We start from the raw sequence: 14,257 nt of genomic DNA, 5'->3' as shown, positions 1-14,257 counted from the left end.
AACGCTGACTGTCGCCTCACAGCTATGGTTTGGATCTCCAATCACGGTCGGGGCTGTTAAAGGGCTCGAAAAATTTGGGGAGGTGGTGAAGCCCTAATCATCCTCTCTCTCTAAATTCTCTCTCCCTTCTCTCTATCACAAACCACCTTCGGTGACACTCACGATGTCGCCACCATCAATGACGCTCACTGTGTCACCACCGTCGGCGACGCTCAGGGTGTCTCCACCGTCGACGACGCTCACGGTGTGTAGATCTGCGCGGTGTAGAGCACTATTGTGTGGTGTCTTCGTCATCGGTATGTGATCTCCGGTGGTTGTGGTGTCTTCGTCGCTGGTATGTAGAGCGTTTATGCGGTGGTGTAGACTGAGCTTTGTAGTCTTCTGTAGTTAACTCGATTTTTACATCATATTCTTGCAACTCGCTGGAAGATGTCAAGGAAAGTGGTGTAAAGACAATTAAGTGTTCTTGTTGTATATATGGCCTCAAATTAATTGGTCACAGCGGCAAACGAATCCAAGAAATTTCATCCCACCTCATGTTTATCTGTAAGTGCACTTACACCTTACCTACTGATGCAAAACTGATCTTTCTCTCTATTTACAAGCAATCGAGTTACAGAAGATTTTCAGAACATTACATGGAATAAATTTGTAGTTTGCGTTTGAAATACATTAATAGAACATTATTTTATTTGATTTTAAATTCTGCTCAACGTTGTCTGATGTTATTGAATTTGAATCCACAATATGAAATCTTAAATGAAGAGAATATGCAGGAAAAGATTTGGAAAAAGGATGCTGAGAAGTATGAAAATTAGAGGACAAATGAATTTTTAATTAATATGATAATCTACGACTGTCAAGAAGTTGTGACCAATAAATTTGAGAATTTGTGGCCGACGATACATAAGTTGTGGCCTATAAAATGTGGAATTTGTGACCAAAAAAGTCGTGATCAATTAATTTAATAATTTTTTACCGATAAAAAAGTTTCAACTTAAAAAAATTGTGATTTATGACTGATTGTGACCAATTCTATATTGATTGTGACTTGATCACATTTCGTCACAGTTAAAAGACTGACCTGGTCACAGACAGTCACAATAAAGGTAAATTTGGTCACAGTTAGTTACAATGAAGGTAAATTTAGTCACAATTAGTCACACATAATACGTGTTAGTGACTTAGTTATAAACAACCACAAATTAGACAGTCACAGATAGTCACACTGAATACAAATCTGGTCACAATTAGTCACAGATTACACAACTAGTGACTTGGTTATATACAATTATAAATTAGATGGTCATAGACAATCACACGGAAGATAAATTTGATTACAGTTAGTCACATATAACATAGACTTTGTCATAAAAAATTTTTTTCATCACATGTAACACAAGTCTTGTTATATACATATTCATCCCTCTTGATTAGATCACAAATTCAATAAAATTAGTCACAGGTCTTTGCCAAAATAAGAAGAAAGGGGAAAAGAGGTAGTTGCCGGAGGTCATCGGAATATTTGCCATAGAGGTTGCCGGAATTGTGACTAATGAATAAATTGTGACATAAAAGTTTTTTGATTTGTGATAAAAAAAATAGTTTGTAACAATTAATTCAATAATTTGTAATCAAATTGTATATATTTATGACTTTAATATATTTAATTAAAAAAATATTTTTGATTAATTTTAATAGTATGATTTTTGAAATTTCAAATTTTATTTCTTAATTTTGAAATTGATCATATGCAATATTCATCCTGCATGATTAGGTCATAGATCTAATAGATTTGGTTACAGCCTCACAGGTCACAATATGCACAGGTCACAAATCTAATGAAACTGGTTACAGATCATTATAAAAAAAGAAAAAAGAAAAAAGGTGCAGCGTTAGTTGTCGGAATGGTCGCCGGAATATTTTTTCGGTGCCGAAATCGTCGCTGGAATTCTTGTCGAAACCGGAGCGGTCGCCTGAAAGGGTGGGTCGCCGGAGCAGTCGCCGGAGAGGTTGCCGGAGGTGGGTGGGTCGTCAAAGCAATCCCAAGAGTTGAGGTGGAGTGGAGAGAGAGAATTGCTTGAATTCAAAATTGGTGTGGTTGGTGGGGTGGGGTTTTATAGTAGATTAATTATATTATAATTAAATATTTAATTAATTGATTTATCACCTGAATTTTGAAATGCTTTAGAAAGTTTGTTAGTTTAGAAATATGATTTTTATATATAGGATTCATGTGTTCTTCCCTTGAAAAATAGTGGTTGCAATTTTGATTTTATATATATATATACACATACACATTCCGTCGTTTTTGGTGATATTTTCCAACTTTTATTTGTTTAGTTTCAGCATTATGTTAAGCTAATTCTTTTCATGTATTGGATGAGACGAATCCTATTATTTATTTATTTCTGATCTAAGACAAGTAATTTCATACCCATTGCATTATTTAATTTATTGGCCACCAATTGAATAAATAGTTGCTTGTTGTAGTGTTGAGAGACTCACAATAAGTTTAGAACGCGGCAAAATTAACATATGTAGATAGAATTAGGAATAATCTTTATCACATATGTAATCACATAGATAACCTATCATTCAATGCATTTTGGTCAAATGAATTCGGACTAGGAATATGATTGGGTCATGATTAGAATAGACTTAATTAGTCTTGGAAAATAGAATTAGATACACTAGTATTATCGATTGTCACAAAAGCATGGAATTGACTATATTACGAATTAAGAATTAAGATAAATGACAATAGGAGGATTCAAAATTCAATACAATCATTCGCATATTTGACAAAACATTTTTTATTGCTTTCTTAGAATAGAATTAAAATAAATAACAACTAAATCCCATCTTTTGTGTCACGAACATTGAATTTAGTATTAAATAGAATTAAATATTATTCCTGGTAGGAGATGACTCAGAACTCACCTTATTATTATTATTCGTCAACGATCTTGTACGCTCACGAGTTTCACACGAACAAGTTTTTGGCACCGTTGCCAGATAATAATTTATTTAATTTTATTTTTAGATTTGAAGTATTTTTTTTCTTTATTTTAGTTGTTTTAGGCTATTTATTAAACGATCTAAGTCTCTTGTTTTACTCTTTTCAAAGAATCATAGTTTATGCAAAATTCTGATGAGATCGAGCTTCTTCCAATAGATCCCAAAATCGAGTTCAAAATCTTTTACCATTACCTCTGCCAGATCAACCAAGAACAATATCAAATCAAGGAGAAGCTTTAGTAAAGCATTATGTAAATCCCGTGCCAGCCTCTGTGCAACCAGCCATTATCTACCCACCTTTTGGGCAGGCGAACTTTCATATTAGACCTGACGTCATCAATTTATTTTAGAATCATCAAGATATTAGGTTCTCTAGAAGATCACCCGAAAATCCTCTTGAATACATTCAGGCCTTCTTAATGCTATGTGATATGATCAGCCACGAAGGAATGTTTGTAGATGCCTTTCGACTGCACTTATTTCCTCACACGTTGAAGGAGGTTGCACAAGAATGGTTAAATTCTCTAATTCCTAGGAGCATTGTTTAATGGAATGATATGATGCAGAAGTCCACATTGAAAATTTTCTCACCATTTCGAGTTCATCTTATTATTATGTGGATTTTTCATCTTTTACATGCGTATACCACATCTTCTATGCATTGTCTATTCACTACATTAGCTCATTGCGTTAGGCTACATTTACACAAGACATTCAAAGTCTAAAGCCCGATCTTTTATAGGACTTTTTAGGTGTTGACTATCATAGTATGCCCTGTGTGATAGCACCCTCTGTCTAGCAACCATGTCACTTCCTTCTAGACATCGTATCACCTATGACTTGACATCATGTGACACGACCTGTCCCGAATCACCCTAGTGGACCCAAAACGTGACGTGCGCCGATGATAGATGCTGACTAGATGTCAAACCTATCATCAAAGCTAACTATGAGTTATTTTAAAAAAATGCAGCAAAATCAAATGCTTATGTAAAATATAATGCGATAGGCCCAAAATATTTACTTCGTGCTTCATCAATATGAGTTATAATATTCAATATATCGTGTGGCTCTCATTCCAAAATCATTATGCTCTTCCAGCTAAAATGAATCAATTGCTACCTGTAGGAAAAATTACGGGAAAATATATGAGTTGATAGCTTAGTGAGTAGAGAAGTTCGAAAATAATTATACCTTTTCAATTTTACATTTCTATCGAAAATCGAGTTCATATCATTTAATAATTCACAAGATAATATCATGTAATTATAACCAAAAGTGAAATATTTACATTAGATCGTAAAATATCATCTTAAAATCATGATATAAATATCAGCTGATAACCACGCTATAATCTCATCACAGCAATCATACTGAAAAATTTACAAAAAATGTACCCTCTGACTGAAATATATAATCCACCCCTCGGGCTAAAAATTTTGGCCACGGGCCTTTGGCCCCCTCTACAAATGAAAACTGGTCTTAAAGACTTCTCATAATCAATTTTAGAATACAATCAGAGCCCCTCAGTGAACTATATGTACACGATCGAAACCCCTTCATCCCCGGTCCGATACCTTTCAGTGTAGTATAGAACACGGCTAAGGCCTCTCAGTGAACTAAAAGAAATATATAATCACGAATACTTTTCTGGTCAATCTCAAAATCATATCTCATATTCCAATTCACAATATACCTTATAAAATCTTTGAAATCTCACAGTATCATAATAAAAGATATTTCCATAATAACCATATAATTCGAACACATAATTGCATATAATTGCACGTACTTTGACAATATACTTAATTTATAAATACTTTAAAAATATTTATATTTTTCCACTCACAAAACTATGTACGCCAAAATCAACCCAGTTGGTAGGCAGTACCGATATATGTACCGCCTCCTGGAATAATGATAGAATTATCTGAGCTGAAACTCAATTCAATTCAATCCATTATACATATTCGTCTGCCAATCTAATCCTATGTTTATAACATATTGATAATAAAATGGACAGTACTAAGGCAATAATCCACCTTCCCTTTCACTCTTACTTTAATGATTAAATTTCCAATTCCCGAGTTAACGATTCAATTCTCCATTCCTTGTTGCTTACAAACATATCAGTCAATATATAAATTAATACCCAAATTCCTATCTCCTAACCTTGTTCAATTATCTCATAATTTTATTTAATCAAATGGTAGTGTACATAAATAGGTTACACTAATCCATTTCCTTACTATTTTCTCTAACAAAAGGAATACACGACATATATTATTCTTTAGTTCCTGTCTTTTCTCTTCAATTTCATGTTTTTCTATACTTATATTTCCAATTCCATAAAACTATTAGCTTAGGAAAATAATTTTACTAAATTGACATTACTCATTAATTTACCTTATCTCGCAATTACATCCGGAATTTGAATTAAAGAAACAGGATCCAAGCATCAAATTTTTTATTGCTTCTCTTATTTTCTTCTCTCTCTCTCTTTTCGTCCTCTCTCCCCCTCTCTTTCTTTTATTTTAGTGGTCCATGATAAAAAATGAGAGGAAAGGGAAATGATTTATTGTTATCTTTAACGCCTCCACCGCCTTTCACTTACTTCACTTTCATTTTTTTAATTCTTTATTTCATTTTTCTTCATTTATTTGTTATTTATTTATTTTTATTTTTTTGCTCGATAAATTTGACAACTTTTAGACTTTGACTTACACTTACTAAATGAATCGGGATATCACATCATGACACTCGTGCCTTGATGTCATGTCACTTGTGGCTTGATGTATAGTCATCTACATCTTGACATCATGTCCTTCATGGTGTGACGTCCCGTCCCTTATGGCTAGTACCCATGTTATGTCACTCAGTTCATATCATCGTACAAAATTTTCATCGTCTTTGCGTGTTTTTTGTACTTGGTTCCATAGTTTTGCGTGCCAAATCCCATTTTGCATCATTTTGCGCATTTCTACATTTTTTGCTTCGTTTTGCGTGCTTTTCACATTTTTTGTATTTTTTTGTGTAATTGTTTGCATCGTGTCACGAACATTCATACATAGCATCACTTAGGTGGTCCACATGATCTATAGTATTCTGCCTTCTATGTTTTGATCATATGCAACTATCTCTAATGTTAGATGCTACCTGAGTGAGTTAGGACTTCTGGACAAGCATCTGGTGGATCGACCTCCTACAGTAGGTCTAGGTTCATCTCTTCCACAACACATGAGATCTTCGGGTCTTAGTTCTCCCTCCGTCTGATTCTTTTTGAGCGCAAGGTAATTCTCTCCTACCTCTCTCTCACCTAGCAATAGTTTTCACTTCCTGAGGTTAGGAACCACTTTTGATGGATCTTACACCACTGCCTACTCTCCTAGTACAGGAGTTCTATACGAACATTCATGAGGTTTGTGGTACCTCGTTTAGGGTTTTCCTTCAGGGGATGACTATTAGGCTTTCACCTGATGTTATTTCTAGCACTTTACACATACCACGGGTTGTTCATCCTATCTCTCTACTGAGACTCTTCCGACTGATTTTCTTATTCGGTCGACATTGTTTAACTACTCCTCAAGGGGTGGTCCTACAGCGATCCGCATTGGATCTCTTTCCATTGATCGCCAGATTCTATTGTACATTGTATGCACCAATCTATAGCCCATATGCCATACTTCTTCCCTACCTTTGGATAAGGCACGATTTTTGTATGCTCTGCTATACGGTGACTCGATTGACTTGCCCTCTTTTATTTGTCACCACATATTGTGCACATTTTGAGTCTCGGGTCATAGGATAGGTCTTTCTTCTTGTTTGATTCATCGTTTAGTTATTTCCTTAGGGGTCACTTTTCCTGATGAGGTATCAGGACATGTCAATCAACCTATAGGTCAGGTTACTATATCTCAGAGCCGATCACATGTCCCTTCATCTTTCGCTCCTACTGAGCTGGTAGAGCATGCTGACTCGACAATGCCTACTAATATCGTGTGTGATCCCTCTTTTATTGATCCTACACATATTCCCGCCTCTTATTCTCAGCCGACTATTCCTTCCGATGTCCTATCGTCATTTATCTTCATTCCGCCTCCTTCAGCTGAGTCCAATCTAGGGACTTTCTCTTCTATTGATCCATTAGTTGCTCTTATAGGTCAAATGTTAGTTTTCATCGAGCAGCAGGCTCGCATGATGGCCAAGATCACACAGCTAAGTGATGCCTTAGAGTGCCACCACTGAGTTCACTGACTTCGGGGTGCACTTTCTCATGTTTAGCGGAGCATTCAATGGATGCACCAGCATTAGGACTACGACAGTGACGATGGCTCTGATGACTCTGATATAGGAGATGATGCTGCAGCTGTCCTTGCTGCTGGTGATAGTTGATAGGACACTCCTTATCATTTGTGATAAAAGGGGTGAGTTGACTGATAGAGAATCGATAGCCTGATTTGTGATTAGCTTGATGTATTTTTTGATTGTTATTAGAGCGCATATCTAGATTAAGTTTTTGATGTTTTGGCAATATTAATATATGTTATTTTTGGTTGTTTGGCTTACATTAATATTGTATCTTAATGTAGTTAATGTGATTTGCATATATTTATGACTATCTTTAACTGCCTACATATATTACACTATTTTACATGCGTTTTACACTGGATATCTGAGTTCTGATTTTAGGAAATAGGTCTTATACATACAATGCAGAAGGCAGTTGAGTTGGTTGTTTTTGGATAGCCTTGGTAGTCACTTTTGATAAGTCATGTTGGTTAGTTTTGTAGTAATGTATTTTTTATCACAGGATGTCAAAGGGGGAGTTTGTAAGGTTTACGATTTTAATGTCAAAATTAGCAAGCAAAGACCACCTCACTTTCGCTTGATTCTCGCCAAGACACTGCTCGAGTGGCATATACAGAGAGGATGTATATTTTCGCCAAGCCTTCGTTCGAGCGAAAAGACCATGACTAGCTGTTGCTAGACGTTGCTCAAGTGACATATATTTTTGCAAAACCCTAACTTTTCTTTTTGAGAGTTTCAATCATTCCAAACTACTTAAGACATCCCACATATAAATATCTGCGCCATTTTCATGAAACAGTAGGGATTGTCCATTAGAGAAAACTCTTGCATGCTTCAACATCATACACAATCCATTCATCATCAACATTGGCAATTGAAAAACATCAAGTCTAAAATTCAAACACCAAAACCAAAAGCTTCCAGAGGATCTGTTTGAGATTGAAGATCAAAGAAGGAGAACGGGGAGTTATCATCGAATCCACAGGAGATAGACGAGATCTGAAGCCGGGAGTTAGTGCAGGAGCACGCAATCCAGGAAGGCATTGTGAATTGCAGTACAGGAGGTCAAAAAGAATGTGTGTGGGTCTAGTCTAGCGGTACTGTAAGTTGTATTTGTTCATAGTGAATTCATACTGGCTTGGACCCGGAGTTTTACCCAGTTTGGGGTTTCTTCGTCATCAAATTTTGCTTGTTCTTTACTTTTCAGTAATTTATTATTCTGCAGTAATTCAACATAGGATAGATTGCATGTGAATTGGACTGGTTTGATTAATTATCATACGGTGATTCAATTGTTAACTAAAATTCGATAAATTCCTTACAAACACCTATTAACTCCCTTATAGGTGTTATTTGGTTCGAATTTAAGCAACAGAGCTTTACCATGGAGAACTCAATCAAGCAACCATCATATTTTGAAGATTGCCACCAAGTTGATCATTAGAAGAGCTACAAAGGCAAGTCAAATGAAGGTGAAATTGTTGATAGGGACAGCGATGGAAACTTAATTTTGTGGAGGATGAAAGATGAAAGAATGAAGTGCAATCAATGCATAAAATGCAGAGCTGAAAATTTCCTCTTCAAGCCACCATGAATAGCCAAAACAACAAAGTCTAGCTAAAGACTATAAATTAAGTGCCTATTGGGATGCAATCCAATTTCATTACCATTTATATATTTTGTTTTCTACATCGCATTGTATGTATATTTGTTTTGATTATTAATTTGCATTAGATATAGGCACGTTTAAATTTAGAGAGTATCATCATCCGATCATGTTTTCGCTAAGGCCCTTGAATTTAATGCCAATTATTTCAAGTGTTAGGGCTAGTTAACACATGTTCTAGATTATTTGATCTCTTATGTTTGATTTGATTGCCATATACAGAAATACGATGTCTTGGAACACTTAAACCAACATAGACAAAGGGAAAAACATGATGAGAAAGATTGTTTAGCCGTCGCCCATAGTCCCTTCCATGCTCAACAAAAAAATTCGAGGAGTTTTTGGTTTCGTATGTTTTTGTGTGTTTAGTAAAATAAAATAAATAAATTTGTGTTTATTTACAAAATAATAATAATAATAATAATAATAATAATAATAATAATAATAATAATAATAATAATAATAATAATAATAATAATAATAATAATAATAATAATAATAATAATAATAATAATAATAATAATAATAATAATAATAATAATAATAATAATAATAATAATAATAATAATAATAATAATAATAATAATAATAATAATAATAATAATAATAATAATAATAATAATAATAATAAACAAATTAAAATTTTTTTTCTAGTTGTGTGCTCGTGTGGGTTAGACCGTTTGGCTGAAATGATGATTAAATTTGAGATTTTGTATTGATTTATGAACTGTGAATATGATGTATGCTGATTGATTGAAGTTTAAACTTGCAAACATTGATATTAAATTGGAGATCGATTTGTTTGAATATGTGTGTGATTAGAGGTATTGCACTAATCAAGGCGTGTATTTTGAAATTTAAAACTTCTTTTCGGAGCCTTTATGACTCAAGCAATTAAGCCTGCAAGGGTATTTTTAAATTTGATACTCTAAAGTCATTTGACTTGGGAGTCATCTATCTAAATTTCGTTACAATTGTCATTTAGAAAGCAACCAGAGATAAAGTTGCCCTAAAAAAATTATTCTCTTCAAAGCCTTTTTGATTGGGGTTGTTAAGCCTATAAAGGTATCTGAAAACTTGGTACTCTAAAGTCATTTGACTTGGGAGTCATCTGTCTAAAGTTCGTTACAATGGTCGTTTAGAAAACAATCTGAGATAAAGTTGCCCTAAAAAAATTATTCTCTTCAAAGCCTTTTTGATTGGGGTTATTAAGCCTATAAAAGTATCTGAAAACTTAGTGCCCTAAAGTCATTTGACTTGGGAGTCATCGGCCTAAAGCCTACTACATGGGTTATCTAGAAAGTTTAAGGTTGTGTGGAAAGGAAAAAAAAAATAAAAGAAAGAGAAATCAGAAAAAAGAGCAAGTGCATGAGAAAAGAAAAAACACTAAATGCCTTATTAAGTCCGGACCCTTGTTCGATGAAATTTGACTTTCGATAAAAGATGATTAGCCTAATTGAGTCCTGATGGTTGAAGCAATTAAATAATTGGAGAATCCTTATTTATTGATATGTTGATTTGCTATTTGTGACATCCACCTAAATTAGAGAGGGTGAGAATAGTAAAAATAAAAATAAAAAAATCAATTTTAGATCACACACTGGGAAAAGAGTGAAAATGAATAAGTTTAAGGGTGTGTGAATCTTACGAGAGATGAAAGGATATATTTGACCATAGAGGGTCAAGAATTGGAAAAACCTGTGAATTCATTAATGTCAACTTAGTCTTCACACATATGTCAATTTTGCATTGAAAAAGTGGATATTGTTTAGTATTGTGATTTTGAAACGGTTTGCAGATTTAATACGATGATATCAAATCTTGAGGTAAAAAGCTAAACTGTCTGACCAAATATTTTTTGCATGCTTGAGTGTTTTTTGTTATAGTTTTATTCGAGGACGAACAAAGTTTTAAGTTTGGGGATGTTTGATAAGTGAAATTTGTGCATTTATTTAAAACACATTATTAAACTTTTATGTCGTCAAATTATTAATTTCTATTTAACTTAGGTTAGTTTTCTTTGTATTTTTAGTGAAGAACTCACTTGAAACAATTGGAAAGGAAAAATGACTAAAGTGCACTATTTTAAAAGAATGGAGGGCTCGAAGAAAAATATACATTATATGGGCCTCGAGTTTGGACTTCTAGTTGGAATGAAAGACACAAGTGGACTGCTTGCGGAAATTTGAGGGACAGTAAAATACAAATTGGGCAGCTAGGAGGTGTTTTATATATACATAACCATACACATGGATAATAGGAAGAAATTGGGCCTGGTATTGGATCAAAAAATAGAAGGCTTTCCAAAGATTTATTTTATATACATATACACACACACAGGCGCACACGATAATTGGGGCTGAAAAAAAGGAGGTATACATAAAGTTAGCTGCCGGCTTGGACAATTGAATCGCAATTGGAATTGTGGCCACTTTAATCTCCTAATGACACAAAACAAAAGGGCTGATTTGATTGTTATTATATATAATATAAAAGACACAACCAATTTTTATTTGTTTAATTTCAATATTATTCCAAGCTAATTCATTTCATGTTTTGATTGAGATGAACCATACTATTTATTTATTTCTAATTCAAGACAAGTAATTTAGTTTGATTTTTGTGTTTCTTGATTAATTTTGAATATCCATTGCATTATTTAATTGATTGACCACCAATTGAATAATTAGTTGTTTCTTGTAGTGTTGAAATACTCACAATAAATTTGAAACACGGCAAAATTAACATATATAGATAGAATTAAGAATAATCTTTATCACATATGCAATCACATAGATAACCTATAATTTAATGCATTTTGGTCATATGAATTCGAACTAGGAATATGATTTGATCGTGATAAGAATAGACTTAATTTGTTTTGTAAAAGAGAATTAAATATATTATTATTATCGATTGTCACGAAAGCGTGAAATTGACTGTATTACTTATCAAGAATTAAAATAAATAACAGTAGAGGGATTCAAAATCCAATACAATCATTCATATATTTGACAAAATATTTTTTATTACTTCCTTAGAAAAGAATTAGAATAAATAACAACCAAATCACGTCTTTTATGTTACGAACATTGAATTTATTAGTAAGTAGTGAATTATAATTAAATATTATTTCTCGTGGGACAATAACTCATGACTCACCTTATTATTACCTGTCAATGATTGTGTACGCTTGCGGAGTTCATACAAAAAAAGCCACCATGAATAAAAAAAATCGTGAACCCCCTATTGTGAAAGCTACAAAGCATGGTGTACACATATCTATTGGGAAATTATTTAATTTACCATGTGAGCCGACATATCCAATTAATTGTGTATAAAGAATATTTTAAAGTTAAGCTCAAAATTAAAGTCGTCTAATAAAGAATTAAGTAATTGAGTTTTGGGGCATCTAAATAAAGTGTGGGCCATATTATATCTGTAGAGCCGAATTCTTTTAGAATTGTATTTCATGATGGGCAAAATACATATGGAAACTATATATATGGTTATGGTCCCTCTTATTCTTTGTGTCATCCCATCAATACAAGAATTTAGAGAGAATGCATATTGAAGAGGAAGGTCTAAAACCCACAATCAAGAACATGTTATCTACAATCAAGAATAAAGATGAAGGAATCCAAGAACAAGAATCAAATAATCCAATGATACAAAATTTAGGATTGAAAGCAAGAAATAAATTAAGAAGGGATTCCAAATTTATTTTCAAGATTCAAGTTTCGGAATCAAAATTTAATAATCAAGATTCATTCTCAAAGAATTAAGGTATGTTTCGCATTATTAATTTTCTTGATGATTTGACATGGAGGATCTTGACAATAAAGTAATTAGGTTTTCAAGTAATAATATTTTTTTTTTTTTGGAGATTTAAAGTTATATAAAATTTCAACAATAGGCATCTCTCTACAAAGCAAAGCAGTAAGGCCAAACTATGTCACTTTCTCACATTTTATCACGACAATAAATTAAGGTTTCGACAACTCAAATGTTGGGAGTAACAGTTCACTAAAACCATTTCCCGTGTACAAAAGTGTGAGTAAAAGAGAGGCATATGCCATGGAGGATTAGAATCAATGCAGTATTCAAGGTCCTGAAGCTGGTCCATGGGAGGATGACTAACGTCAGTCATTAATACACCTTCAAGCAGATTCTTAGAGAATCAATGAACAAAATAAAAACCCAAAATTTATTAATCGTGATAGAGTAGAGAGAAAGCGATGAAAGAAGAACTAAGAACAAAGTAAAGCACAAAGTAGTTAGAAAACAAACAAGTGTAGCAGAAGAATATAAATGGAATAACTGTTCTTTCTATACTGTGAATGTGATGGATTTGAGCATTTTAGTGACTGTAAATATGCAACCAAATGGAACAGAATACACTTTTGTTGCTGCTGGTTAAGCACTTTAGCTGGTCCCTATAGTTGCAGCAAAATTTCAACTTTGTTGTTGAGGCTAATTTTGTTTCACATTAGTCACTATAGATTTCTTAACAATTCTCAAATAATCTATAGCTAACAACTCACCGTGCCAAGCACGACAACCTCGCACCCTCGAGAACAGAATTTTACTCTTTTGATATGTTAACTAAACAGTCCAATCAATACATATTAAATGAAATACCTCATATTTAGTATTCTCATCGCTTTTAGACTACAATAGTCACTTGAATTCTCATAAGTACAACAATCTCACCCACTTGACATGTCACACTTATGTGCTTTGATGAACTGCATTTCCGTTTTCACGAAAGAAATATGATTGATTGAAGAAGGAAAACTGGCAAAGTAACAATGAGGATATTGAGGATTTTATTGGTTAGATTATCGTCAAATTCCACGTGTATGCTATTACCATTGTATGCCTTGAGGAATTGACGAAGTGATAAATCCCATTCTAATTCCAATTGATTTTAATATTCAGAGTCGACAAAGAAAGAATTTGGAGTTACGTCACTCCATTTTTAGCATGATTTTGCCCCGCTAATGGAATCACAAGATTGGAACGGTTGAGAAGCAATATTCACTGATTCAGAGAAAAATAAAAATTAAGGACCAAATTGAAGATTCTCTGTAACATCAAAGACCTAATGCATATTTAAACATACTTTAGTTTTGTCAGTGCTTCTTACGACAAGCCTTTAACTTTGAATTTCAATTCGTTTTGTTTCTAAATCAGTTATTTTGGGTTTATATTAGCCACATCATTTCATTTACAATAAAGTTTTTTGTACGTCATGATTTA

The 14,257-nt window shown here is 33.4% G+C and overlaps 1 protein-coding gene across 1 annotated transcript in view; it reads right to left on the bottom strand.

Annotated features, from left to right (window-relative positions):
- Positions 1-13,145, bottom strand: part of LOC111382251 (nucleobase-ascorbate transporter 1-like) — a 28,906-nt gene extending 15,761 nt beyond the window's left edge. Inside the window, exons 1-2 of the mRNA XM_023006162.1 lie at positions 13,072-13,145; positions 12,239-12,241 (exon numbers count right to left, since the gene is read on the bottom strand). Coding sequence (XP_022861930.1) covers positions 12,239-12,241; positions 13,072-13,145 — 77 coding nt within the window. The remainder of the gene's footprint in view (positions 1-12,238; positions 12,242-13,071) is intronic.
- Between the last annotated feature and the right edge of the window lie 1,112 nt (positions 13,146-14,257).

This window comes from Olea europaea, unplaced genomic scaffold (genome assembly GCF_002742605.1).
Source record: "Olea europaea var. sylvestris unplaced genomic scaffold, O_europaea_v1 scaffold2455, whole genome shotgun sequence".
Taxonomy (NCBI): Eukaryota; Viridiplantae; Streptophyta; class Magnoliopsida; order Lamiales; family Oleaceae; genus Olea; species Olea europaea.
The sequence above is the reverse complement of the archived record's forward strand: the minus strand, read 5'-3'. Positions and strand labels throughout refer to the sequence as shown.